Below are 27,857 nucleotides of genomic sequence, written 5' to 3'. Positions count from 1 at the left end.
GGAGCTGGGACCGAGCAACAGGAACCCACCCGTCGCGGGGATTCGAACCGCCGACCTTTTGGTCAGCAAGCACTAGGCTCTGTGGTTTAACCCACAGCGCCACACCATGTCCCCTTCCTGCCGGAGCAGTACCTATTTATCTACTTGCACTTTTTGGCGTGCTTTCGAACTGTTAGGTTGGCAGGAGCAGGGACCGAGCAACGGGAGCTCACCCTGTCACGGGGATTAGAACCACCGACCTTCTGATCGGCTCTGTGGTTTGACCCACAGCGCCACCCGTGTCACTACCCTAAGGAGTCTCAAAGCGGCTGACACTCTCCTTTCCCTTCCTCCCCACAACAAACACTCTGTGAGGTGAGTGGGGCTGAGAGACTTCAGAGAAGTGTGACTGGCCCAAGGTCACCCAGCAGCTGCATGTGGAGGAGTGGGGAAGCGAACCCGGTTCACCAGATTACGAGTCCACCGCTCTTAACCACTACACCACACTACACCACCCAGATGGTGGGCTCAGGGTCCAGGTTTGTTCCAATGGGAAGATGTGATCCTTGAGAGGTCCTGAGCCATTCAAGGATTTATAGGTCTAAACAAGGCCCGGAATTGTGCCCAGAAACAGACCACTAGCCAGTAGGGGCTGTTGTAACAAACCCTCTTTTTTCTGTTGCAGAAACTTGACTTTGCGGTCTTTCCAATGACACGTCTGTCCCAAGAGGGGCTTCTACAGTAGGAAGATGAAAGCATCGTGTGTTGAGTTCCTCCTCCTTCTGGCAGCTATTGTGGCCCAGTACAAAGCATCGACTCCGCTAGAAGGTATGCTCAGATCTCCTCAGGTGTGGCAGGCAAAGCAAAACAGACAGAATCGCCTATCCTTATCTGTGAGATGCTGGTGTGTTCTCCGGGGGGGGGGGGGCGTATTTGCTATGTGATTCCTTCCTCGGGGAGACTCGCTTAGTTCCTCCCGCCCCAATCTCGCTGTATGGAAAAGTCTGGGGAATGTGGACCCAGCAACACGAGTCTTGGAGATAATGGAGATCAGCTTTTGCCCTGGACATTGCGTTGTATCCAAGTACGTTCTACACAGAGTAGAACTATTGAAGCTCATGAACCCAAGCCAGTCATGCCCATTCATTTAAGGGGGTCTACTCTGAGTATGTCCGGCATTGGATTGTCTTATTAGCCTTACTGATGAGTTGATTGACCTACTATGGTTTGGATTTATTTATTTCAGTGGTTCTGTGGCAACCGGTTTCATTGTAAACCGTGCTGGGCGCCTGCTGAGAAGGTGGTCTAGAAATGGGAAGGAAGAATAATAGAATCATAGAATTGTGGAGTTGGAAGGGACTCAAGGATAATAATAATAATAATAATAATAATAATAATAATAATAGTAATAGTAATAATAATAATAATGAAGAAATATTATTTATACCCCGCTCATCTGGCTGGGTTTCCCCAGCCACTCTGGGCGGCTCCCAACAGAATATTAATGTCAGTGTTTGAAAAAAGCAGCAAAGGTCCTGACTTCCTTTGTCTCCTCAGCCTGGTCCTTGGACCCTTGTCGGGATAAAGGAGTCCATGAGAAGAGTGTCCTTGCAGAGTATTTTCTGCTTTTATTCTTAAAAGTCTTTATCTGCAAAACGAACGACCAACTGTACACACATCAACACTACCAGCTTTCACCAACCAATGCACACCAACAGTGGCGTAGCGTGGGATCTCAGCACCCGGGGCAAGGCAAGTAATTTGCGCCCCCTAACCCGTGGATTTTAGCACTCGAGTCTCTTCCGCGCCCCCCCAGATGTTGCGCCAGGTGCGGCAGCCCCCCTGCACCCCCCACGCTACGCCACTGCTCCCACCACAAGTCTTCAGGACAGTCATCCGAAGGCTGGTGCGGGGAGGTCTCTCCGCCCCACCGCCAGCCTTCGGAGGAGGTCCGAGGACAGTGGGGTTCCTGCTTCCTCAAGGAGGGCCGGCCAAACGCGCCCCCCAAAATGTTGCGCCCGGTGCGGCCGGCACCCCTGGCACCCCCCACGCTACGCCACTGCACACCAAACACTAACGTTGACCACTGTATATATACAGGTACAATTAAGTGAAAGGTTTCACGAGTCATTGTAGGCCGCTGACTCATGCTGACTTAGTTCTTTTAGCATTGAAGAAACAGCGGCCAATTTTTAGCCGTGACAATTAATAATAATAATAATAATAAAGCGATAAAACATCAAACATTAAAAACTTCCCTAAGCAGGGCTGCCTTCAGATGTCTTCTAAAAGTCAGGTAGTTGTTTATTTCCTTGAGATCTGATGGAAGGGTGTTCCACAGGGCGGGCGCCACCACCGAGAAGGCCCTCTGCCTGGTTCCCTGTAACCTTCACTTCTCGGAGCTGGACCTCAGTGTCCAGGCTGAACGATGGGGGTGGAGACTCTCCTTCAGGTCTACAGGGCCGAGGCAGTTTAGGGCTTTAAAGGTCAGCACCAACACTTGTCAAATCCCTTCCAAGGCAGGAATCATTTGTGACCTGCCTCGGATCAGACCCACCAAGCTCTTGCCTTCAATTCTGTTCTGCTTCCGATGGTGATGCCAAAGGATCAGCCCCTGCCCTCAGCCCTCTTGCAAAAGCGTGGAGCACCCCTCAGCCCCTGAACTGGATTGGAGTAATTTAGGCCTTCAGAGCTTGTGGGCAGAGACATGTTCCTCAACTCCCCACTTACAATTCCTAGCGGCTGGCACCCTGAAGCATGCAGAAGGCTGGACACCCATCAGGATGACCACCCCTGTTCCAGAGCACGCCTTTGAATTTTGGGACGCCTGTCAAAAGAGTGAAAGGGAAGCTTTGGCGGCCACTCCAGAACTCACACATATTAAATTCCAAACTGTCAATTAAGCCAATATACTTGACTATAATGCTGTTTAATTCAGAGCCGGGAAGGGCGCCATAAATCAGCGCCTGCGAGTGTCCCTGCCAACCTTTTGATTTATGAAACTGGGTAATCTAAGAGGCGCGAGGAAATTCTCAAATAAAATCATATTCCCCCTTATGATTAATATAGCTGTCTTGAGTTGGCGTTATTTGTTGCAGGAGGGGGCCGGCCTACAGGGGCGCACACGGTGCGATGCTTTGTGGAGTGGAGCAAAATAGAGAATGGGTTGGAGGGGTTGAGGTCCACACGGATGAGCATGGGGTCCCCTTTTTCAGGCTGTTGTGATTCCTGCATTGCCGGGGGGGGGGGGTTGGACTAGATGACCCAGGGGTTCCTTCCAAAGCTCTATGATTCTATGATTTCCAAGTAGAGCAAGAGGTTGGGGGTGGTTAACCCTGCCTGAAATCTCAGAGGGCTGCTGCCAATCAGTGTAGTTTTTTTAAAAAATTATTATTGGAATTTTATTTACAAAATAACAACAACCCCCCCAGTACACAAATCCACCCTCATTAAACGTGAACATAACATAAAGTGAGCATAACATACAACAATTGTTGTTGTTTAGTCATTTAGTCGTGTCCGACTCTTCGGGACCCCCTGGACCAGAGCACGCCAGGCACTCCTGTCTTCCACTGCCTCCCACAGTTTGGTCAAACTCATGCTGGTAGCTTCGAGAACACTGTCCCACCATCTCATCCTCTGCCGTCCCCTTCTCCTTGTGCCCTCCATCTTTCCCAGCATCAGGGTCTTTTCCAGGGAGTCTTCTCTTCTCATGAGGTGGCCAAAGTATTGGAGCCTCAGCTTCAGGATCTGTCCTTCCAGTGAGCACACAGGGCTGATTTCCTTCAGAATGGAGAGGTTTGATCTTCTTGCAGTCCATGGGACTCTCAAGAGTCTCCTCCAGCACCAGAATTCAAAAGCATCCATTCTTTGGCGATCAGCCTTCTTTATGGTCCAGCTCTCACTTCCATACATCACTACTGGAAAAACCATAGCTTTAACTATACATACCTTTGTTGGCAAGGTGATGTCTCTGCTTTTTAAGACATCACCTTGCCAACAAAGGTCCGTATAGTTAAAACAATGGTTTTCCCAGTAGTGATGTATGGAAGTGACAACAATACAAACAACCAAATAAAAGACTTCCTTCATCCTGTATCTGGCCTCCTTATTTACTTCATATAAACTGTGTCCTTTATGAATAATTATTAAGATTTTTCCTAATTATAACTTAAATATCCACAAAGTCTCCTGCAGACATTAATCAAAACAAGTCCAGGTATGTATTTTAGGGCACTGTTTTGTGAAGTATTCTCTGTGTTTCCCCCATGCTTTTTGAAACTCTTTTCTTTCTCCCCCTGCCCCCAATAATTTTTTATTATTTTCTTAGCACAGTCTTATACAGTACATCAAATCACATATATACTTTTAGCTCTGCCAAGCTTGTGACTTCCCTTCAACAGGTATCCCTTATTCTCTTGAATCGCATATTTTAATATTAAACCTCTTATCTGTCCTTACATTGTAGGAGTTATTTCAGTCCTGCCAGTGTTTTTAAAATTTTACATTTGTCCTTTAAATACACAATAAATTTACTCCAACTTTCTTGGAATCTCTGATCGTCCTGATCCTGAATTCTGCCTGTCCGCTTGGCTAACTCCACATAGTTCATCATTTTCGTCTGCCACTCCGCAATGGTAGGAATTTCTTGTAGTTTCCACTTTTGGGCCAGCATGTTTCTTGCCGCTGCTGTGGCGTACATAAATAATTTTTGGTCTGATTTCTTGATCTCTTTCCCCAGCAAGCCCAGCAAGAAGGCTTCTGGTTTGGGGGGAAAGTATATTTAAATATTTTCTTAAGTTCATTATAGATCACTGATTGCTAAAAACTGGAAAAAAGAAACTGTGCCAACAAAAAAGGAGTGAAAAGCATCTATCATGCTTTTTGAAACTCTTGTCTAACGTGATCTCTATTTGCCCTCTGTTAATCTAGCCAGTTCAATATACTCTAACAGTTTGTCTTGCCATTCTGTTTTTGTTGGCACAGTCCCCCCCCCCCCCAGTTTTTTAGCAATCAGTGTAGACAACACTGAGTGAGATGGATCAATGGCCTATAAGGCAGCTTTCTATGTTCCTCTTTGGAGAGGGGGGACACAGAACCTGCTCAGGGGACACAGAACCTGCTCATAGTTGTCAACTTACAGATGTGAAAATAAGGGACCAGCAGCCTCAAAAATAAGGGATCAGCAGCCAAAATAAGGGATTTTCCCAGCACAGGTATGTTCTACTTCTGAGCCCCTCCGGGCCAAAGGCAGAAAGACCAGCCAGCAGCCAAACGACGCCTCAAGCGGTGGTTCCCACAGTGCAGCAACCCGGCAAAGGGGATGCAGCAAGGAAAACCACCATCACCTCTCTGCTGGGAAGCGCTGAGCAAAGGCGAGTCCCCAGGCAACGCGGCACAAGGCATGCAAGCTCCACCCCCCAGTCATTCTTAGACTCCTTATTGGGTGAGCAACGCAGCCAAGCAACACAGCTGGAGCCTCCCTCCTCCCTGGCCGGCAGGGAGCGAGGGAGAGGAGCTGCTTCCTTTGAAACCTGGGAAATTTAAGGGACATCATCAATAAGGGACAGCAGCGGGACACGGCGCTGGGATAAGGGACTTTCCCACCAAATAAGGGACAGTTGACAGCTATGCACCTGCTTTGCATGCAGAACGTCGAAGGTTCAATTCCCGGCATCTCCAGGTCGGGCCGGGGGTGACCTCTGCCTGAATCCCTGGAGAACCACTGCCGGCCAGTGTAGACAGTACTGAGTTAGATGGACCAATTCCTGACTCGGTATAAGGCAGCTCCTCTCGTGCCTAACAGTCACCATGAACAAAACGTGTATGGGACAGGTGACAGCTGCCAGGGAAACCGGGCAGGAAGGTATCCAGGTCTCCCTGCCATTTAATGGAGCCACTTTTGCCCTGCAGCTACAGCAGGCAGCAGCTGACATCACGGAAAAGCTGTTTAAAGCAATGACAAAGCATTTTCCAGCTCTTAAAGCGCTTAATCTATTCTAATTGGATTTCGCTGTCTGGATGAATGATCTTTCGTGGACAGAATCCAGGTGAAATCGGCTCCACTGGGGAATCTGTGTTATTTTTTAAAAAATATATGTAATTTTGCTCCTTTCCTTTTTTTTTTTTGATGAAAAAATTCTTTATTGAAATTCATTCATGTCATTACAGATTTAACTTCACACCTACACATACATACAGTACACACACACACATTCTTAAATTAGTTTAACTTAGAATGTTAATTTGACCTTCTAATTCCACTTAGATATCAGCTAAGCTAAAATCATATAATGGTACATAAAATAAAACAAAACAACAAAAACATACTGAAGTAAAATAAATATAGACTTCCCATCATTTCCCGATATAGTTGACATTTGTGATTTTGAATGTGCATATTACCTTACATTTAATATACTTTCTAATACTTTCTTACAACCCAGCGTACCGATTTTCCTTTATTTCTTAATATTTTATGTACACAAGGGTCATTCAAACACTACCATGGATAATATGTCGCTGTTATTTTTTTGTAAGTATCTCTTAAACATTTCCCATTTTTGAGGAAATAATTGTTTGGTGTTACCTTATAACCTATTTGCTCCTTTCCAATCTCACTCTGAAGAAGTGAGCATGCACACGAAAGTATGGTATCTGAAGAAGTGTGCATGCACACGAAAGCTCATACCAAGAACTAACTTAGTTGGTCTTTAAGGTGCTACTGGAAGGAATTTTTTTATTTTGACTATGGCAGACCAACACGGCTACCTATCTACTACTGAAATCTCACTCTGGTTGTTTGTTTTTTAAGAGTCAAGGCTTGTGGAAACTGACCCAGCTTTTTTTTAATGGGCTCCCACATTTAGCTGAGGGGCGAGGGATCCTTTTCCACATCCCCTTCTTTTGACATTTTCTTTATTTGCTTATCTCATAGCCTGGGGTCACTTGAGGTCACACCTGCAGCCTACATTCAAAGCACTCTTATACTAGTCATGGGTTTCTATCCATCCTATAAACTCTCAACACCATTGACAAACCACAGTGCACAGGATTCTTAAAGGAGAAAGCCATAATGGTAAAAATGGCACAAAAACGCTTTAAATGTATTGTGTGGATGTGGCCAGGATATCCAGAGGTTTTACTAGGAATTATAGGTACAGTGGTACCTCTGGTTACATACTTAATTCGTTCCGGAGGTCTGTTCATAACCTGAAACTGTTCTTAACCTGAAGCACCACTTTAGCTAATGAGGCCTCCTGCCACTGCCAGAGCACGATTTCTGTTCTCATCCTGAAGCAAAGTTCTTAACCCGAGGTACTATTTCTGGGTTAGCGGAGTCTGTAACCTGAAGCGTCTGTAACCTGAAGCGTATGTAACCCGAGGTACCACTGTTCTGAGATACCAAAGGAACAGAAAAGATTGTTTACTGTGACAACAGCTGCACTGATGTTACTAGCACAGAGATGGAAGGAAATGAGAAGAATGGCAAACCAAGTTGATGGACTACGCCGAAACGGCAAAATTAACAGGGAAGCTCAGAAATCAAGAAGACAAGAACTTTAATAAGGAATGGGAATTTTTAATGATTTATTTACGAGACCACCGTAAGCAGCTTAAAACATCAGCAGGATTTTAAGCACACTTGTAAAGTGTGGATAATTTAGAAGGATTAAACATTTGGATAAGTATTGATATGCAGTTGTAAATAATAATATCGTTAGTACCCGTGGAAGGGATGGGGGATGTAAAGAGATTCAGGGTAATCTCAATATTTGGATCTTGAATTGTTTTTTGTTGTATGTTTATACTACAGTCATACCTCGGGTTACAGGTTGCGTTTTTTCGTGTTGTTGTTGTTTAGTCGTTTAGTCGTGTCTGACTCTTCGTGACCCCATGGACCAGAGCACGCCAGGCACTCCTGTCTTCCACTGCCTCCTGCAGTTTGGTCAAACTCATGCTGGTAGCTTCGAGAACACTGTCCAACCATCTCATCCTCCGTCATCCCCTTCTCCTTGTGCCCTCCATCTTTCCCAACATCAGGGTCTTTTCCAGGGAGTCTTCTCTTCTCATGAGGTGGCCAAAGTACTGGAGCCTCAGCTTCAGGATCTGTCCTTCCAGTGAGCACTCAGGGCTGATTCCCTTCAGAATGGAACATTTTTCGGGTTACAGACCACCAAAGCCCAGAAGTACCAGAACGGGTTACTTCCGGGTTTCGGCGGTCGCGCATGTGCAGAAGCGCCAAATCACAACCTTTGTGTACGCAGACGTGTAGCTGTGGCTTGCGAACGCTGCAGGTTGCGAATGTGCATCCCACACGGATCATGTTCGCAACCTGAGCGTCCACTGTATTTAAAATCAAATTTAAAAATATATACCCCCAAAAAATGGATATCCAGAGGTTCTTTTGTGCAGCAATGACCTCTCATCTGCTTTGTCTTTCTCTTGCTGCAGCCTGCAGCACAGCGGAGACTGCGGACGTTTTGTTCCTCGTGGACGAATCGTGGAGCATCGGGGAAAGCAACTTCCAGCTGGTCAAGGACTTCGTTTACACCATCATACGGACGTTTGAAAACGTGGTGGTGGGAAAGGCGGGTGTCCGTCTGAGTGTGGTGCTCTACGGGGACAAACCAAGGTGCGCATCACTTTACCGCTTCTGAGTCCTCTTGGCTCCTAGGGTTTATTTTCTATCTTCATTTTAGGAGGTTTTGCTTCAGCTCTAACTATTTGCTGTGTGGTTGGGGTGTTATGGAATGTTTGCAAAGATTCCAACTTCCCAGGAAAAAAGCGATGATTCACAAACCCAAGGGCGATGTGGAATTTCGTATGTTTGGGGCTGAATAAAGTCGACAGGAGCTGGAATGCATTTTGGGTTACTTCTGGGTCTTTTGCTGTGTCTTGAGGCTCAAGCGGCCTCGGTGGCACAGAGTGCCCACCATCAGCTTCGGCTGGTGGACCAGCTGCACCCCATCTGGACAGTGATAGCCTAATTTCCATTGTCCATGCTCTCTTAACCTCTAGATTAGATGGTTCAGAAACTTCAGCTGGTGCAGATTTTGGTGACCAGGTTGCTCACCAGACGGTTTGAGCAATATTACACCAATCTTGGGCTGAGTTCACTGGCTGCCAATTAGTTTCTGGGCCCAATTCAAAGTGCTGGTTTTGATCCATAAAACCTTAGACAGCTCAGGACCGCAATACCTCAAGGACCACCCCTCCACATATAAACCTACCCAGACCCTGCAATCATCTTCTGAAGCCCTTCTTTGTGTGTCCCCTCCATGACAGGTCCAGAGGGTGGCAACACAAGAACGGGGCCTTCTCTGCAGTGGCTCCCGGTCTGTGAAATGCTCTCCCCAGAGAGCTTTGCCTGGCACCTTCCTTATACACCTTTAGGCACCAGGCAAAAACATTCTTCTTAACCTTGGGCTGATTAACATCTTAAACCCCTTTTCAATGTGCTTATGGGAGAGAAGGGTTATTAGTTGTTGTTTGTTCTTGTTTTCATTATTATGTGCTTTTATATTGTATTTTTATGTTGTGAACTGCCCTGACATCTGCAGATTTGGTGGGTGGAATACAAATTAAACAAACCAACAGCAATGAATTAAAATGGTAGTGCCCTTTTACAACAAAACCTACTAGCTTTCTTGCGGTTCCTCAAAACAGCACCATTGCTGAGGTTTCGCAACGCATCTGTTTAGCTACGGGGAACGAGTTAAAGGACTCCGTTAATTAATTTTAAAAGCCACAATTGAAATAACCAATATTTGATTTCTTCTCTGTCTGGAAATAACTCTGTTTCCCTTTGTTTTATCCGGGGACTGCCTTCCTGCCGTCAGAGTAAGTATCGATCTGACGGACTACATCACCATTGAGGAGGTGCTGGTGGCTGTCCGAGATCTGCTCTACAAAGGGGGCAATACCAAGACAGGGACTGCTCTCTCCTTTGTAGCAGACACAATGGTCAGTGCGGGGACACTGAGAGAAGATGCTGCAAAGGTGAGTGATGCCGCAGGCTCTTACCTGGCAGGTGTTGAAATGGGTTGCTCTAACCTAAGGTTACCAGACGTCCCCGTTTCCCAGGGTCAGTCCCCGGATTTACACATCAGTCCCCATACAAAATCCACTGAAGCTGAAAAGTCTCCCAGGATTCATTGAAAAAAATCTGGTAACCTTACACCAGAATATGCCTTAAAGGTAAAGGTAAAGGGACCCCCGACCATTAGGTCCAGTCGTGGCCGACTCTGGGATTGCGGCGCTCATCTCGTTTTATTGGCCGAGGGAGCCGGCGTACAGCTTCCAGGTCATGTGGCCAGCATGACTAAGCCGCTTCTGGAGCATGGAAATGCCGTTTACCTTCCCTCTGGAGTGGTACCTATTTATCTACTTGCACTGAGATCTGCAGAATTGGGGGTGGGGAGTGAGTGAGGCTTATATTCAGGCCAATATGGTACCAATAATATTAATAATAAACCCATTATTGGCTTGTGGGTGAGCCTTCACATAGCCGGAACAGCAGCACCTACATACAAGAGCAGACTTGCAAGGACCTCAAAGTTTACAGAAGCAAACAGATGTTGTTTAAGAACCGAAAGGAAGGAAGAGCTTAAAAACAACCCAGTAAGGAATGAACCAGCTCAATGGGCTGATTCTCAGGGACTCTAGCGCAGGGAGAAGAAACCTGCTCACCTTCCCTTCTCCACATCATTGCTATATATTTCTGTTTTTGTTGTCGTCACAGGCGGTCGTTTTAATCACAGAGGGGAAATCTTCTGATTCCGTTGAGGAGCCAGCGGCGGCCCTGAAGAACAGGGGGGTAACCGTGTTTGCTGTGGGTATGTATGGCTGGAAATAAAAACCATGGGGTCCGTCACATCAGTGCTCAGCAGCTGGCGTGGCATAAATGGTCAGAGCATTGGACCTCAGTTGGGGGAGAGGCCCGGGTTCCAACCCCGCCCTCTGCCATGAAGCTCATGGGGTGCCCTTACGCCAGTCCCACTACAGTGGTGCCTCGCAAGACGAAAAGAATCCGTTCCACGAGTCTCTTCGTCTTGCGGTTTTTTCGTCTTGTGAAGCAAGCCCATTAGCGGCTTAGCGGATTATCGCTATTAGCGGCTTAGCGGGCTTAGCGGATCAGCTGAAAAGCGGCTTAGCGGATCAGCTGTTAAGCAGCTTAGCGGCTTAGGATCAGCTGATAAGCGGCTTAGCGGCTTGGGAAAAAGGGGGGGAGGAAAAAAACCCTGCAGGAACTCGCAAGACATTTTTGTCTTGCGAAGCAAGCCCATAGGAAATTCATTTTGCGAAGCACCTCCAAAATGGAAAACCCTTTCGTCTAGTGGGTTTTCCATCTTGCGAGGCATTCGTCTTGCGGGGCACCACTGTACCTCTCTGCCTAACCTACCTTCCAGGGTTGTTGTGGGAGGGGAAAGAACGACGTGGGAGGGGGCCGCCTTGAGCTCCCGGGAGGGAAAAACAGGTGGGATGTCAGTGCAATAAACAAACGAACAAATAGTCGCTGCCACCTACTAAAATAGATTTATAACAACTACTAACTTTCTTAAAAACAAACAAGAAAACAGCAGCAGCATAACATTAGGGTTGAAACGTGGGTTATAAATTGTTGTTGTTGTTGTTAACTTTTGGGCAGGCATAGGCAAACTCGGCCCTCCAGATGTTTTGGGACTACAACTCCCATCATCCCTGGCCACTGGTCCTGTTAGCTAGGGATGATGGGAGTTGTAGTCCCAAAACATCTGGAGGGTTGAGTTTGCCCATGCCTGCTTTGGGGGGTAGGGCCGGGCCATCTTTATTTTTTTTCCTTTATAGTTTATTATTTCATTTCTATCCCATCTTTTCCTCCAAGGTTTCCAAGGTGGCGTAAATGGTTTTCTGCCCCTCCCCAATTTATTCTCACAACAATCCTGTGAAGCAGATTCAACTGAGTGGGGATATGAACCCTGGTCTCCCAGATCCTAGTTTACCACTGTAACTACTACATCTTACTGAAGGCTGGGAGGGAAGCCATAAGAGATGGGTTTCATTTGAGGACATCCCTGGGCAGAAGCTGAACCTTCTTCCCTTCTTCTCATGATAGCCCAGAATCCGCTGTCACGGGCAGATGTGACCCGGCTCATTTACTTTACCCCAGCAATGGGAAAGATGGCCCTCTTCAGATGTTGCTCCCATGACCCCTGAGCTTTAGCCATATTGGTTGGGAGTGATGGGACTTGTAGCCCAAGAACATTCAGAGGGCCACCTATGCCCTATTCTGTTTATCACTTGGAACATTGTGGGAGCCATTGAGACCTTAAGACGAGCCAACTGGATCAGGCCCATGGTCCATCTGGTCCAGCATCCTGTTCTCACAGGAGCCTACGGGAAGCCAGTGAGCAGGATCCAAGCACGAGAGTCCTCTCCCCACCCTGTAGTTCCCAGCATTATAATCTCCAGCTGCGGAGGCAGAACATAGCCATCGCTGTTGGGAATCAAGCCTCTATCGGGAGAAGCTGGCGAACCCGGCTTGATCTCCGGTGACCTCCCTGGCTGCATTCCCCAGCAAACACAGGCTAGGTCTCTATAGGCGACCCTTCCCAGCGTGGGAAGAGCACACCCACTCTTTCCTGCTCCCCCGGCAGGGAAAAGAGATAGTCAGAAACGTCTATTTACATGGCTTTATTTCTGACTCTTCAGCATTACAGAAAACATGTCTGCTCTCTTCAAACATCGGCAAACAAGCAACGAAGACTTCCTGTACAATCACAAGAGGAAGGTCTCATATTACATTCTGAGCAAGTTCCGGTGAACTGCCCTGTGAACTGACTGGAACGCTGTTTCCCACAGTCAGCCCAATCACATGATCTCAACAAGCTGGGTGTCTGCAGCTGCGATGAGCTCATATGCTGACAATCGCAACTAGTTAGCTCCTGATAGTTTCCTGCTCCCTGAATTTGCCCCAACCTCTTTTAAAGCCCCCCAAGTTGGATGGACCCATCAAAGTCCAGTCCATTCCAGTTCCATGTGGGGATGGGAATACAAATGTCTTTTCCCATTTCTGGGTGGATTTTTAAAAATGGAAAATCATTAAATGGAAACACACATTTCTTAAATCATAAAAAGTATTTATGAAGCAGTCCAAGGGTTTCATGCTCTTTTCTTCTTTTTTAAAAAATCTTTAAAATTTCAAATGATAGGGCATCCAGCTGATGAATAGCATGATGCCCTGAGAGTGATGAGGCTTCATATTCCCTCATGTAAAAAACCAATGTCTATTCCCATATAAGCAGTGGGGACTTACTCTTCAAGAAGTCTGCAATATGACTGCAGCCTAAGAGATTTATTTGAAAATAGCTGATGACATCTTTCTGCATGACTGCAAGGCTTGAAAGAAAACTGGTTCCAAATGCACCATTTTGCCACAAGGCACATACTCCACAGGCCATCAGAACTTGTAACAGTTCAAAAACCTGATCGCCATGAGTCTGGTATCTGGTGTGTACAACATTTTAATTTCTTTAAAGTGTTGTCAGGGAACTGACATCGGAGGGAGAGGCGAAGGGGAGGCTCCCAGATGATGCTGGCGAAGGACCCAGCACCAGGGGGAGAAACAGCTCAGTAGAGGGGGAAGCCAAGCAGCGCAACACCAGGGATAAAGGGGGGCAGACGGGGGAATTGGAGGGAGGGCTCCAGGACTCTTCACTGGACATCAGTGAGGAGAGCCCAGGTCCTCCGCTACCCACACCTTCCCTGCGCAGAAGACTCCCGCGCAGTGAGAGGAGGAGGAGACTGGGTGTCAAACAACTTTTATGTTGGAAGAGGTTCAAGAAACGCCCACTGACGGATTCTGGCAGTGACTGAGGCAGCCACGATGAGAAGGGGCTGTGCAGTCAGAAAGGTTTAACAAGGCAAATTAACCGAGAAAGGCACCAGCTTACGCACGAGTAACTCATACCTATTACTAGTGTGATACTATGACCTGTGATCAAATAACTTGCCTCCTGTTCGAGCGAGTTTAAGGATGCTCTGTGTTTGCCCACCTGCACTTCCTCCTCCCTCTGGTTAGGAATTAGAAACGCAGATAGGAACGAGCTGAAGAAAATAGCATCCGATCCCATCGAAGAGCACATGCTCTACGCCAAAGACTTTGAGCAACTCGGCAGCCTCTCGCGAAAGGTGTCCCGGAGGCTTTGCTTCACGGCGTCGGAGCCCCCACAACCTGCCAAGCAAATATCCAATGGTGAGTCCAAGACACACACCCTTTCCGTTATTGAAACCGCCCCAGCGCTGAAGAGTCCACCCCAGTGGAAGGAAAGCCAGATGGAACTGGGCATGAGGAAGACTTGAAAGGTTGTGGGGTGTGTGTGGGGTGTTCGGGGAGGGGTAGTACCTCTGGTGGGGGCCACGTCATGCTCCTTCTGGGGTGGTTTGTTCACCTCTGATCCCCACCCTGCACTCAGCTCTCAACCGTGGCTCCTAGAAGGTGTCAACATGCAACAGCGGCCACAATCCTGGGAAATGGCTTTGACTGGCTGTCTAAACCAGGTGAGGGTAGCCGATGGGTTACTTAACTTATAGTCTGTGTGTGTGGTTTGGGAGCTGCACGGTCAGGGGAAAAACAATGCTGTCCAGGATTGTAAAGACTGCGGAGAGAATAATTGGGTGCACTCTTCCCACCCTGGACCAAATCTATGCTTCCAGGTGCCATGAGAAAGCGGCAGAGATAGCGCAGGATAGTGCCCACCCCGGAAATGGTCTATTTCAGCTTCTGCCTTCTGGAAGAAGGTCCAGGGTTATAAAGATTAGCAATAGCCGCCTGAGAAACAGTTTCTACCCAAAGGCGATTTTGGTTTTAAACGCAGTGTAAGGTAGTCTCTGTGGGAGTATATTGTATTTAAAAATGGGGTATCAGAGTTTTTAGGGGGCTTAGCAGGTTGGGATAGCTGGGATAGCAGGCTTGTTGGTTTTGAATGTCTGATGTAGATTTTTCAATTTCGTTGTTCTGTATGGGACAATGACAATAAAGATTATCGTATCATATCGTAAAGACAGGCTCTGGTGGATTGAGTGGAGGAGGTCAATAGTTGGTTCAACGGACAAGAAGGTGGTTTCTGCACGTGATAGAGAGGGGAGTGAGGGGCAGATGGGGCTCATCAACCTGGGAAGGTAGCCTATCTAGGAGGAGGAAACCTCTGCCGCCCTGTGGCACATCTTTGGGAATAGAAAAGGCTTAGGAGCAAACCCTACACAAATCTGGAGTTCTTAAGATGGTTGGATTGTGCCTTGTATGCCTCCTTCTGGCCTTTGAACCACTTCAGCGAGGCTGACGGGGGTGGTGGTGTCATGTCCTCTGGTCAGCCCACGACCTCTAGACACATTGCCCAGGCTTGCACCCCAGGGTGGTTACTTTGGTGCTGCTGACCTCACTTGGTTTGGCTTCACCCTTGGAGGCACACTCCATTGTCTCTTGAGACAGACAGGCGCCAAGAACAACTGTCTACTTCAGTGTGCTGGGCCTGGGAGTAACCCGTGAAACACGGTCCAAGACCGGTCCAGAATCCAAAGGTTCCACTGGGAGTCAGTCCGACAGGGTCAAAGCAAGACACAAGGCAGGAAACCAGGCAAGGACAGGTACAGGGTCTCAGGCAGGATCTAGCGTACAGCAAAGTTGCTCCCGCAACCTGGGGTGGGGTCCGACAGCCTTTTATTTTTGTCGGGGTAGCAGCTGGTCCTGATCCCCTGGTGACTCACCTCCCTGTCTTGCCTGAAGGCGAGTACTCCTCCTGTGAGTACTCAGGTCTTGTCTTCTCTCAGACCTCAGTCTCTGCAGCTTGGGAGACATTGGTGGGTTACTAGACCCAGGGGCCGCCTCAGGGGCTGCCTGACCCAACCAGTAGTGGAGCAGCTGTAAGTGATGGCCCAGCTGGAGGCAACGAGGTCATCCCCGCATCTGGAGCCAGGGCAGGCTCAGGCCCCTGACTCGGCCCAGCTGGTGTTTGTTGCAGGGGAACCTGTGCAGACTGGGGCCCTTCAGGATCAGGCCCCAGACTTGGTTCAGATGATGCCTGAGGCAAGGAGTCCGGTGCAGACTCCTCTGGTTCACAGTCCGAGCCCAAGTCCCAGGCCATCACATTCAGAATGTTCCAGGCTCTTGCTTGGTCAGTTTGACAATGAAGTTTTGAACTTTTTGAGTTCCAGGAAGGCCCAGTGGCCGGTCTGTTACCTGATGTGATGGCCTGGGAATCGGATTTGGATGCTGAACTTGAGGAATCCCAGCCTGCACAGGATTCCCTGCCTCCAGCTGAGCCGGGGCTGGGGCATGAGCCTGAAGGGTCCTCACCTGTGCTGGATCCTCAGGTGCAGGCACCAGCTGAGTCTGCTCTGGCTCCTGAGGGGATGGAGGACCCATTGCCTGCAGGTGCTCCACTCTCAGCCCCGTCAGAGGAAGCTGAGGTTGCCTCTGGGTCCGGTAACCCTCCAACCTCTCCTGAGCTGCAGAGGCTCAGGGCAGAGAGGCGGAGGGAACTAAGTTCCCGCAGGAGGAGTGCTCGCCTCCAGGCCAGGAGAGGCGAGTCATCTGAGGATCGGGGCCTCCCTATGCCTCAGGGGAGATAAAAGCCAGCCAGCCCCAGTCCCAGGTTGCAGGAGCAACATTGTTGGTAGCTTGTTCCAGACTGATTCCTGACCTGCTTCCCTGCTCCTGACCTCACCCGACGCCCTGCCCTGCACCCAGCTTTGACTTCTATGGACTGCCTTCATTTTGCACCATCGAACTTGGACCTCGCCTCTCGGTTAGCCCCCGGGACCAGGACACCTGAGAACATTTCACAGTGGGGAAGGTGCTCACCTGCAGTTCTGAGGAAACTACACAGAAGCTGAACATTCCCAGTTCCAGTCTGGCTCCTGACATCCTGAGGGTCAGCCCCAATTTCAGCGTGGCCAGAGTGCTTCCTCCAATTCCATACCTGCCAACCATGTTCCTTGAAGCTCTGACGGGCTTCCCTTTCCCTTCTCCTTGCAGTTGAGAAGATTGTTGGGCCGCGGGACCTCACAGTCAGCGAGCAGAGCCACAGCTCTCTGAGACTTAGTTGGACACCTGCGACCGGGAAAGTGACCAGCTACCGTATCCTCCTGGATTCACTTTCGGCTACTGGACAGGTCTCTCCAGAAGATCAGCAGCAGGTAGAATCATATTGTACATTTGGAAGGGACTCTTTGTTGTCGTTTAGTCATGTCCGACTCTTCGTGACCCCCTGGACCAGAGCACGCCAGGCACTCCTGCAGTGGCGTAGCGTGGGTTCTCAGCACCCGGGGCAAGGCAAGTAATTTGCGCCCCCTAACCCGTGGATTTTAGCACTCGAGTCTCTTCTGCGCCCCCCCAGATGTTGCACCAGGTGCAGCAGGCCCCCCTGCACCCCCACGCTACGCCACTGCTCCCACCACAAGTCTTCAGGACAGCCATCCGAAGGCTGGCGCGGGGAGAAGGTCTCTCCGCCCCACCGCCAGGCTTCGGAGCAGCCTTCCGAAGGCTGGTGCGGGGAGAAGGTCTCTCCGCCCCACCGCCAGGCTTTGGAGCAGCCTTCCGAAGGCTGGCGCGGGGAGAAGGTCTCTCCGCCCCACCGCCAGGCTTCGGAGCAGCCATCCGAAGGCTGGCGCGGGGAGAAGGTCTCTCCGCCCCACCGCCAGGCTTCGGAGCAGCCTTCTGAAGGCTGGCGTGGGGAGAAGGTCTCTCCGCCCCACTGCCAGGCTTCGGAGCAGCCATCCGAAGGCTGGCGCGAGGAGAAGGTCTCTCCGCCCCACCGCCAGGCTTTGGAGCAGCCTTCCGAAGGCTGGTGCGGGGAGAAGGTCTCTCCGCCCCACCTCCAGGCTTCGGAGCATCCTTCCAAAGGCTGGCGGCGGGAGGAGGTCTCTCCGCCCCACCGCCAGGCTTCGGAGCAGCCTTCTGAAGGCTGGCGGCGGGAGGAGGTCTCTCCGCCCCACCGCCAGCCTTCGGAGGAGGTCCGAGGATAGTGGGGTTCCTGCTTCCTCGAGGAGGGCCGGCCAAACGCGCCCCCACCAAATGTTGCGCCCGGTGCGGCCGGCACCCCTGGCACCCCCCACGCTACGCCACTGCACTCCTGTCTTCCACTGCCTCCCGCAGTTTAGTCAAACTCATACTGGTAGCTTTGAGGACACTGTCCAACCATCTCGTCTTCTGTCGTCCCCTTCTCCTTGTGCCCTCCATCTTTCCCAACATTAGGGGCTTTTCCAGGGGGTCTTCTCTTCTCATGAGGTAGCCAAAGTCTTGGAACCTCAGCTTCAGGCTCTGTCCTTCCAGTGAGCACTCAGGGCTGATTTCCTTAAGAATGGATCAGTTTGAGCTTCTTGCAGTCCAAGGGACTCTCAAGAGTCTCCTCCAGCACCAGAATTCAAAAGCATCCATTCTTCGGCGATCAGCCTTCTTTATGGTCCAGCTTTCACTTCCATACATCACTACTGGGAAAACCAAAGCTTTTACTATACGGACCATAGCTTTCTAAGGCTCCTCAACTGCTTCAGTGTAGGAATCACAAACCCCGTACTTACAACTCTCTGGTGGGTTATTTAGAGATCAGGGATTATTATTTAATTTTTCCCATAATATTCTTTATTGGTTTTCATTTGCACACTCCACATACACATATTGTACTACATTTCACATTTACACCTGCTCCCCAGAGCTGACTTCCCTCCTTCCCTCTTCTGGCCTTTTATATCTTTTCCGCATTGTCTTCATCCATTTTGTATATTATTGTTCTTTCGTATTTGTCCATAGAGTGTCCATAGTCAAATAAATCCTCCTGTATATACAATTCTTATTGCCTGTCTATATTCATTTACAACTACCGTTGGTTACATTAATCACATTGTACATTTTACTTTTCGTTATTTTCTTTATACAGACATTTTCATTGTATTTCACATTATGAGGTTTATTTCAGTTCTACTGGTTTCACTATTTCTAAGGTGAGGAAGGATGGAGACCAGGCATTTTTAAAGGGTTTGGCCTTCAAGCAACACATCTTGGAGAGTTTTGGCCCAGCCATCTTTCGCAGGTCACTCTGAGGTCACTATGTGGGAAGGTTGAGTTTTGCTCACTGATAAGCACCAAAATACTGATACACACATGAATTCAGGGGTTCATGGGTGTTAGCTGAGCGGTAGCGCCTCTGCTGGGAGGGACATTGAAATATACTCAGAGTCGAGTGTAAATTTCATGCTGTTTATTCAGCTTATAGTAGTAATGAATGAAACTTTCCCCAGAACGTCTAGCTATATATAAATTATTTACACAATGGGTCCCACGTGATTGGCTAATTCCGGGCTGCTCCTGTAGGCCAATCAGGTTGCGGATTCACCTCCTCCAGAAGCCTGATTGGCTGCTCCTGCAGGCCAATCAGGTCGCTGATTCACACCCACCTAGAGCTGGATTGGGTGGCTCCTGCAGGCCAATCAGACTGCTGCATTCTGATTCAGATATTTGTAGATAGCTATCCTATCTCCTTTCAGTCTCCTTTTTTCCAGGCTAAACATGAAGGTCAATAGAATTGTAGAGTTGGAAGGGACGTCAAGGCCTACCTAGTTCAATGCCCTGCAATGAAGGAACCGTAGAAAATATATATTCTCTTCCATACTGCCTCTTATTTATTTGGGTCTTGTATATGACAGATTGTTTTGGATGCCAACAAGAGCTCAGCGCTGGTGACGGCTCTGAAACCAAACACCAAATATTTCTTCACTGTCATGGCTGTCTACTCTGACGTTCTGGGGGAGCCAGCCACTATCAAAGCGAAAACAAGTGAGTTTGTATTTTGTGAGCACCACCTTTGTGGGCAGTGTTGTTCCCACTCCCCTGCGTTGACAAGGCAGGCGAGGAAGACAGCTTGAAAACAGAATTCTGTTCTGAAAGCGTTCGACTTGTTTCCACACATGCACGGGCGCCATGTTTGCAGATGCTAATAGGGTGGACAGGCCAGTAATACTATGATAGAATAAGAGTTGCCATCCATGAGAACTTTAAAGCAGTCCTCACCAATGTGTTGTGCTTGGGACTACAGCTCCCATTTGCCCCATACCCTACATGGGGCTACCTTTGAAGGTGACCTGGAAACTACAACTAATCCAGAATGCTGCAGCTAGACTGGGGACTGGGAGCGGCCGCCGAGACCACATAACACCGGTCCTGAAAGACCTACATTGGCTCCCAGAACGTTTCCGAGCAAAATTCAAAGTGTTGGTGCTGACCATGAAAGCCCGAAACAGCCTCAAAGGCCCAGTAGACCTGAAGGAACATCTCCACCCCCATTGTTCAGCCTGGACACTGAGGTCTAGCACCAAGGGCCTTCTGGCAGTTCCCTCACTTCGAGAAGTGAGGTTACAGGAAACCAGCAGAGGGCCTTCTCGGTGGTGGCACCCGCCCTTCCATCAGATGTCAAGGAAATAAACAACTATCTGACTTTTGGAAGACACCTGAAGGCAGTCCTGTTTAGGGGAGTTTTTAATGTTTGATGTTTTATTTTGTTGTTGTTGTTGTTGTTGTTGTTGTTGTTGTTGTTGTTGTTGTTATTCATAGAATCATAGAATCATAGAATCATAGAGTTGGAAGAGACCACAAGGGCCATCGAGTCCAACCCCCTGCCAAGCAGTTGTGAGCCGCCCAGAGTGGCTGGGGAAACCTAGCCAGAAGGACAGGTTGTTGTTGTTGTTGTTGTTGTTGTTGTTGTTTATTAGTTGAGGGTAGGAAATTGGAGTTGTAATCCAAACTAGGCTGGATTGAGAAACTAGGCTTGAGAAAGGTTGCTGTAGAGACTTATTGGGTGTCCTTAATCAGAAAGAGGCATGACTGAGGAAAACCACCTTTGAAAATTCTGGTGAGATCTCTGCCCTCTGGACTAATCTTTGTGAATAAGGACTTGTTTGTTTTTGTTTGTTTATTAAATTTGTATACTACCCTCCCTCCGGAGATCTCAGGGCAGTTCATAGCATAAAAATACAAAATAAAGAAACAAAATGCGTAAGAGAAACAAAAACAAAACAAAACAAACCCGTAATGCCCCTTTAAATGTGTTGTGTAATTTATATACCTGCAAGGCATATATATTGCTTGCTCAGGAGATCTGTTTGTTGCACCGTGGATTCATTCTTCAGCCCGTGTCCTTTTGTTTTGAAGCATCCATACCTACGGTGACCCATTTCCGGGTCGTAGAAGAAGGACTGTTCAGCCTGAAAGTAGCTTGGACTCCTCCTTTGGGAAAACTGGAAGGCTACAAGGTCTACTTGCCAAGTAAGTCAGTGGAGTCCCTGCTAGATTTGTGTGTTTGTCTGTGAGAAAATGCATTCAGGGAAAAGGAATACCGTGGTACCTTGGTTTTCGAATGTAATCCGTTCCGGAAGACGGTTCAACTTCCAAAACATTCAAAAACCGAGGCGCAAAGGGTGGTCTGCCAATTCAAAACAGTGGTACCTCTAGTTGCGAACAGGATCCGTTCCAGAGGCCCGTTCGCAACATGAAAAGAATGCAACCACAGCAGCATGTCTGCGCATGCACATTATGTCATTTTGTGCTTCTGCGCATGTGCTAGCGGCGAAACCCAGAAATAGCCCTTTCAGACAGGAAAAGCAGGCCATACCCCTTCCCCCAACACAGCAAAGGTTCACTGAGAAATGCAGGGTAATATATTTCCAAAATCGGGACCTAAAAACTCTTCAAACAGGAGATGTGGATGTTCCTATGGGATCCACTGAGTCTGCTATTTGTGATTCTTGTGGTATCGCAACCTTTGAAAAGTCAAGGGGAAGGCTTGTTAATATGTCTGGTCAAAACCTTTGCAAATTAACCTTTGGATTTCGTATAAAAATGTGCAGCGATGTTGTGGGTGGGAGAATTTTACAGCTGCACCAGGGAATGCGATAGATAAAATCATCCTTTATTTATCATGCCTATTTCCAGAATAAAACGCTAAGCAGCGAGAAGAGGGTTTGTAGGTAGGGGTCAGATAGGCACTCCCTCCAGAAAGTAGCCAGACCTAATAATCCTGCTTAGCTTCACCAAAGTGGGGCATTGATGGGAGGTTGTCTCCTCTGAAGGAGCCATTACAAAGCTTGGGGTCCATTCTGGATCCTTTGCTGTTGCTTGAGGCTCAAGTGGCCCCAGTGACATGGAGAGCCTTCCCTCAGCTCTGGCTGGCTTCCTTTCCCCCAGCCCTAGCATGCAATGAAGACAAATATTTCCTTTTTTAAAATTTTTTTTTAAATAAAATTTTTATTAGTTTTACAAAATTTTAAAAGACAGACAAACACTTAAAAAGACAAACATACACGTATAATTTCATAACATATTTTCATAAACCTCTTTTCTAGGACTTCCCCATACCCCCCCTTTCTGCATCCCAATGTCCATAATTTTATAGCAACTCCCAGTTGTTACTTTCCAACCTCTGTCATCTTAGTCATCTCTGTATTCTGACCTTATATCACTGTATCCCTTTGTTCCTGAAAACCACAACACTCTAACATTCATTAAGTTTATAATAGTCCTTAAGATAACCTTTGAATTTTCTCCATTCTTCTTCCGCCGTCTCTTTTCCTTGGTCACGGATTCTGCCTGTCATCTCGGCCAATGTCATATAGTCCATCACTTTCATCTGCCATTCTTCCAGAGTGGGTAGATCTTGTGTCTTCCAATACTTTGCGATGAGTATTCTTGCTGCTGTTGTAGCGTACATAAAAAAAGTTCTATCCCTCTTTGACACCAATTGGCCGACAATGCCCAAGAGAAAGGCCTCTGGTTTTTTAGGAAAAGTACATTTAAGTACCTTTTTCATTTCATTATAGATCATTTCCCAGAAAGCCTTAATCTTCGGGCATGTCCACCAAAGGTGGTAGAAGGTACCTTCAGTCTCTTTACATTTCCAACACTTGTTATCGGGCATATGATAAATTTTTGCCAGCTTGACTGGGGTCATGTACCACCTATAGACCATTTTCATAATGTTTTCCTTTAAGGCATTACATGCCGTAAATTTAATACCGGTGTTCCATAACCATTCCCAGTCATCTGACATAATGTTATGACCAACATCCTGTGCCCACTTAATCATAGCCGATTTGACTGTTTCGTCCTGTGTATTCCATTTCAGCAACAAGTTATACATTCTGGATAAATTCTTAGTATTGGGTTCTAACAATTCAGTCTCTAGTTTTGATTTTTCCATCTGAAAGCCAATTTTCGAAGACAAATATTTCCATGTGTATTTTGTCCTCCAGCCTGGTACCGGTGAGATAAAAGGTGGGATAACACTCTTAATTATAATTCAATCTGTTATTTCCCATTTCATAATATTAAATTTTCCCCATGTGAAGTGTTGTTTCCTGTTCTGTGTCTGTTGTTTAGTCGTTTAGTTGTGTCCAACTCTTTGTGACCCCCTGGACCAGAGCACACCAGGCCCTCCTGTCTTCCACTGCCTCCCGCAGTTTGGTCAAACTCATATTGGTCTCTTTGAGAACACTGTCCAACCATCTGGTCTTCCATCGTCCCCTTCTCCTTGTGCCCTCAATCTTTCCCAACATCAGGGTCTTTTCCAGGGACTCTTCTCTTCTCATGAGGTGGCCAAAGTCTTGGAGCCTCAGCTTCAGGATCTGTCCTTCCAGTGAGCAGTCAGGGCTGATTTCCTTCAGAATGGATAGGCTTGATCTTCTTGCAGTCCATGGGACTCTCAAGAGTCTCCTCCAGCACCAGAATTCAAAAGCATCCATTCTTCGGCTATCAGCTTTCTTTATGGTCCAGCTCTCACTTCCATATGGAAGTTCTGTGTCTAAGTTAATTCATTAACAGTACCAGGAAGTTTTTAAAAAAGAGTGCCCCTGAGCATGTACAGAGTATTTACCTGTTGCAGTTGCCTGGGACACATTTGAGACAGGAAGGATGATGCCGAGCTGGAAAGGACGCCCCAAATGATCAAGGAGTTGAAGCAACTCTCCAGTGAGGGAAGTTTGGCACATTTCCCTTTTGTTTCCTTACTAAACCTTAAGATACCTTGTTCCCTTAAGCCTCCACTTCCCGGATTTTCAGATGCCTGGGTCCCTTAGCTCCTTCTGGATTCCCAAACATTAAGCAGCCATTCCTTTCCTTTCTGCTGCCTTCTCCCCCAAAATTTCGTCCCAGCTCCTGAGTGGACTTGACTCAATTTGCTTTCGTTTCTACCTCCTGCACAGCAAACAGGCCTGGGTTGACCTCGGAAAAGATTCTGGCCAGAGATGTCTCCTCACATGTCCTTGACAACTTGCAGGAGGACACAAACTATACGGTCAGCATTTATGCCGTCTACCCAGAAGGGCCGAGCCAGGCGGTGTCAACGACTGGCAGAACTTGTAAGTCCTTCCAAATGTTTCTTTGTTGTTTTTCAGATCCGTTTTGGGAACAGGACCCCCACGTAGGTGGCTAGCCATTTCTAGGTCCGTTTCCCCGGAACTGGCATCCTTGTGCAACATCCTTAGGCCCTTGCCAGGGGCCTGGCATCCTTAGCTCAGCAGGTAGAGCATCGGTTTTGCATGCGGAAGGTGCCAGGTTCAAGTCCTGGCATTTTCAGATGGAGCTAGAGGAAACCCCTGCCTGGAATCCTGTGTAGCTGCTGCCAGTCCGTGAAGACATACTGGGGGGCCCTGACTGGGTATAAGGCAGCTTCCTGCAGAGGGTGGATTTTATTTGCATGTTTCACGTATATCCCACTTTTCCTCCAATGATCTCAAGGTAGAGTACATGATTCTCCCCTCTTCTACCTTTAATTGACACAACAACCCTGTGAGGCGGGTTAGGCTGAGATTTTTCCAAGGCCCACCCAGCATAGCCGTCAACTTACAGATTTGAAAATAAGGGACCAGCAGCCAAAATAAGGGACCTGCAGCCTCACCTGTTCCAGGCACTCCAGTCTTCCTGTCCTCCTGCAGTCTGGTCAAACTCATGCTGGTAGCTTCAAGAACACTGTCCAACCAACTTTGTAACCAGAGGTTCAACTGACTAGAATCTGAATCACATGCACCACAAGGCCTATGCAGCCTCAACTTAAGATGGCTCCGGCCTGGTTTTGCACTGCAAAGTTTGCAGCAGCACGTGCAACAAAATGGTGTGCAACATTCAAAAAACCCCTCAGCTTGCATTAACTAGCCACACACAAGGTATGCAAGCTCCACCCCCCAGTCGTTCTCCGACTCCTTATTGGGTGAGCAACACAGCCAAGCAACACAGTTGGAGCCTCCCTCCTCCCTGGCCGGCAGGGAGGGAGAGAGGAGCTGCTTCCTTTGAAATTTAAGGGACATCATTTAAGGGACATTTAAGGGACATCCATCAATAAGGGACAGCAGCGGGACATGGCCCTGGAATAAGGGACTGTCCCTTCAAATAAGGGACACTTGACAGCTATGCCACCCAGTGAGCTTCACGGCCGAGTGGGGATTTGAACCCTGGTCCCTCCCAGGCCCTAGTCTGGCCTTCTGATCACTACACCACACTGGCTCTCTGGGAGCTACGTGGCATTTATATTCCCTGTAACTTTCCAGGCTGAGGATTTTGCAGAAAGTTAAAATAACGGCTCCGCTTGGCCACATCTGTTTCCGCAGCAGATGACATTAGGGGATGGTGTACTAAGGTTTTGGCATCCAGTTCTTAACCAGTAATAAAACTAATACAGTGGTACCTCGGGTTAAGTACTTAATGTGTTCCAGTGGTCTGTTCTTAACCTGAAACTGTTCTTAACCTGAAGCACCACTTTAGCTAATGGGGCCTCCTGCTGCCGCTGCACCGCTGGAGCACGATTTCTGTTCTCATCCTGAAGCAAAGTTCTTAACCCGAGGTACTATTTCTGGGTTAGCGGAGTCTGTAACCTGAAGCGTATGTAACCTGAAGCGTATGTAACCCAAGGCACCGCTGTACCAGTGCTAATACTAATACAGTGGACGCTTGGGTTGCGAACGTGATCCGTGTGGGATGCAAGTTCGCAACCAGCAGTGTTCGCAACACGCAGTGGCGCGTCTGCAGGTTGCGATTCAGCACTTCTACGCATGCGCGGCTGCCGAAACCCGTAAGTAACCCGTTCTGCTACTTCCGAGTTTCGGCAGTCCGCAACCTGAAAAAATGCAACCTGAAGCGTCTGTAATCCGAGGTATGACTGTACTAATAATAATTTATACCCCGCCCATCTGGCAGGGTTTCCCCAAGCCACTTTGCGCGGCTTCTAACAGAATGTTAAAAACACAATGAAACATCAAACATTAAAAACTTCCCTAAACAGGGCTGCCTTCAGGTGTCTTCTAAAAGTCAGGTAGTTGTTTATTTCCTTGACATGTGATGGGAGGGCATTCCATAGGGCAGGCGCCCCCACCGAGAAGGCCCTCTGCCTGGTTTCCTGTAACTTCGCTTCTCGCAGTGAGGGAACCGCCAGAAGGCCCTCAGAGCTGGACCTGAGTGTCCGGGATGGACGATGGGAGTGGACACGCTCCTTCAGGTATACTGGACCGAGGCCGTTTAGGGCTTTCAAGGTCAGCACCAGCACTTCGAATTGTGCTCAGAAACGTACTGTGAATGTTTGTCCCCTGCAGTAAAGCTGGTGCCCGTGGGGAACTTCGTGCTCCAGAATGCAACAACCAATACTATCCAGGCTAGATGGATGCAAGTCAGAGGTGCCTCGGGATACAGGCTGACGTGGGAGTCTTCAGGTAGAGAGCATCCTACTTTGGTTCTTTGCAGCGAAGTGACCAAGCACTCACTGAAGAACGTGGCTTTTCAATAATAGTCAAATCTGGGGGCCAGAAAACCTGTGACATTGATTATGGTGTTATAGAGGGGTTTTTTTTGGGGGGGTAGTCCTTCTAAAACAGTGGTTCTCAAGTTTTGGAGCCTCAGCTTCAGGATCTGTCCTTCCAGTGAGCACTCAGGGCTGATTTCCTTCAGAATGGAGAGGTTTGATCTTCTTGCAGTCCATGGGACTCTCAAGAGTCTCCTCCAGCACCATAATTCAAAAGCATCCATTCTTTGGCGATCAGCCTTCTTTATGGTCCAGCTCTCACTTCCATACATCACCCCTGGGAAAACCATAGCCTGAACTATACAGACCTTAGTTAAAGCTATGGTTTTCCCAGTAGTGATGTATCACTGTCTGCAATTTTCTGCATTTCGTTTCCGCCTGATCCCCCTGTTTACATTTCCCTGCGCGCATGCCCCAAAAATTGTGTATGTATATACTTGCAACTCAGAATCTAACACTCAGTGCATCTGACGCAGCAGACTGTAGCCTGTGAAAGCCCGAGACCATAATAAATTTGTTTTCCAGAGGCGTCGAGTTTGTTATGTGTGAGAGCACCTGGAGTCTCAGGTGGCGCGGCCTCTGGAGAGCTGCATAAACCTGCTTTCTCCCCTTTTTTCTCTGAACGCACAGATAGCTCTCAACTAGGCTTGTTACTATGGAGATTCGGAAACCTACGAATGAGCAAGCTTAGGTCATTGTCAATTGGAGCAAGGGGGCAGCTATCTTCCAATTCATGCGCGCAATTTGTTTAACCTCCGCGCCCCCAGAGACGCCAGGTGTATTCTGGTTCGAAGAAGAAGTTTCTCAGTGGAAAAGAGTTTTTTTAAATTAAAAAAAAAACAGGCTAGGAGGTGAGGATTGAAAAGGAAAAGAAATAAAGGAAGCTCTTTGAACAGGAAGGAAAAGCGAAAAGGCTCATTTGCTCAGATCAGTAAAATGAGTAAATATTGCCACCTAGTGCTGGAACAAAATGCAGCCAACTTTGTTATTTCATGGCGGAAAATAATATACAGAGGGATGTGCTGTGTTCCTGCGATATTAGCAGACTATAACACTAATAATAAT

General features: G+C 48.0%; 1 protein-coding gene across 1 annotated transcript in view; it reads left to right on the top strand.

Annotated features, from left to right (window-relative positions):
* Window positions 1–27,857, top strand: part of LOC308596891 (uncharacterized protein) — a 233,865-nt gene that overhangs the window by 14,560 nt on the left and 191,448 nt on the right. The window contains exons 2-11 of the mRNA XM_081212195.1: window positions 665–807; window positions 8,434–8,614; window positions 9,822–9,981; window positions 10,724–10,817; window positions 14,042–14,215; window positions 16,997–17,157; window positions 19,663–19,792; window positions 21,164–21,277; window positions 24,208–24,363; window positions 26,587–26,703. Coding sequence (XP_081068321.1) covers window positions 729–807; window positions 8,434–8,614; window positions 9,822–9,981; window positions 10,724–10,817; window positions 14,042–14,215; window positions 16,997–17,157; window positions 19,663–19,792; window positions 21,164–21,277; window positions 24,208–24,363; window positions 26,587–26,703 — 1,366 coding nt within the window. The 5' untranslated portion in view covers window positions 665–728. The remainder of the gene's footprint in view (window positions 1–664; window positions 808–8,433; window positions 8,615–9,821; window positions 9,982–10,723; window positions 10,818–14,041; window positions 14,216–16,996; window positions 17,158–19,662; window positions 19,793–21,163; window positions 21,278–24,207; window positions 24,364–26,586; window positions 26,704–27,857) is intronic.

The sequence above is a fragment of the Podarcis bocagei genome (assembly GCF_964188305.1).
Source record: "Podarcis bocagei genome assembly, chromosome: 10".
Classification (NCBI taxonomy): Eukaryota; Metazoa; Chordata; class Lepidosauria; order Squamata; family Lacertidae; genus Podarcis; species Podarcis bocagei.
Note: the sequence above shows the minus strand (reverse complement) of the source record. Positions and strands in the feature narration are given on the sequence as shown.